Source organism: Wasmannia auropunctata, unplaced genomic scaffold, assembly GCF_000956235.1.
Source record: "Wasmannia auropunctata unplaced genomic scaffold, wasmannia.A_1.0 LD320142.1, whole genome shotgun sequence".
Classification (NCBI taxonomy): Eukaryota; Metazoa; Arthropoda; class Insecta; order Hymenoptera; family Formicidae; genus Wasmannia; species Wasmannia auropunctata.
In genome coordinates this window covers 1-1,267 of record NW_012042748.1, presented here as the reverse complement: position 1 = coordinate 1,267, position 1,267 = coordinate 1, and the positions used below count along the sequence as shown (strand labels likewise).

Sequence of the window (1,267 nt, the reverse complement as noted above, 5' to 3'; positions counted from 1 at the left end):
GATGAGACCTAACTTTTGGATGGTATTGTCGCGAGTGTACTACCTTAATGCGTTTTATGATATTAAGAATCGATGACTTACGTCGCATGGCCCATCGATGGTGTTAGGGACAGCGTTCAGTGTGCAGATATGACTATTTGTCACTTTCCAATATGTTTCCTCGCATTTTTTCTGCGATTCGACTACCAAATCAATTTTTCGCAAGCTGTTCGACATATTTCCACCATCCTGAAAAGGGTAATTGCATCAAAATGTCATTTATTATTCCTAGCTTGTTATTATACATATAAAACGGAAATAATATTAATGCTCTTTAAAGAATATATAATTTTTGAATACAATTATTTAACTGTAAAATCTTCGTATTACGAGTTTAGCTTACATATATACTTCCCCATCCGGTTAACGTGCACTGCAGGCCTTCAGAAATTTCATCGGATTTCGTAAGATTTATCGGTTGCACTAACTTGAAATATTTGATAGGACTTTTAAGATGAACCAAGGCGATGTCATTAATGAGAAAATAATCATCGTAATTTTGGTGAATCCTAACATTGGCTACGTCATAAACAAATACTGATTCGTTTAATAAGTTTGAGCCAACGTGAACCGTTAATTCGTCCGGTGAACATCTAACGTCCGGTTTTGATCTAACAATAAAAACAGTGCGTAAGAACTCTCAAACTTTCAAGAATAGTAATAATTGTTAGTACAATAGATATTTTGTCGATAAAATACCAGTAGAAACATAATAGAATTTGCTAACAAAATGTAATGGATTGATTGCGGAAATTAAACAGAATCTGTCGTTTAGTAACAATTTAAATAATGTACTACATTTAAATGTTGTAAAAGTGATACAATCTGTTCGATTTCTGTCGATGGTCTGCTGTTAAATTATATCGGCATACTCTTGACGAAATGCGTATTTAACATATACGTAAATGATATCGAATGTGTATTGTAATATTTGAGCAAATTTGCTGCTAATTTGTCATACTATGAGCAATTTGTTTACTAGGTATATATTACGTACATCGTGTCGATTTGACATATTAAAAAACTAGTTTTAAAATTAGATTTCACTATAATAATATATTGATATAATTTAAGAATGTTTAACATACCTGAGAACACAACTTGCTGCAGTTAATACATTAAGATTATCAAGGATAGATCCACCGCATATATGCAATCCGTTTAATCTCAATGACGCTTGATACGGAAATTTGCCGAAGGCAGCGTTACTGCCGCCAATAATTTGAGA

The 1,267-nt window shown here is 32.7% G+C and overlaps 1 protein-coding gene across 1 annotated transcript; it reads right to left on the bottom strand.

Moving 5' to 3' along the window:
- Nucleotides 1-39: 39 nt before the first annotated feature.
- On the bottom strand, nt 40-1,261 carry LOC105460531 (chymotrypsin-1-like; the record flags this gene model as incomplete). Its single annotated transcript, XM_011706980.1, has 3 exons — nt 40-228; nt 383-650; nt 1,128-1,261. Coding segments are annotated over 3 exons (576 nt in total), but the record flags the coding sequence as incomplete, so codon positions are not given.
- Nucleotides 1,262-1,267: the final 6 nt, after the last annotated feature.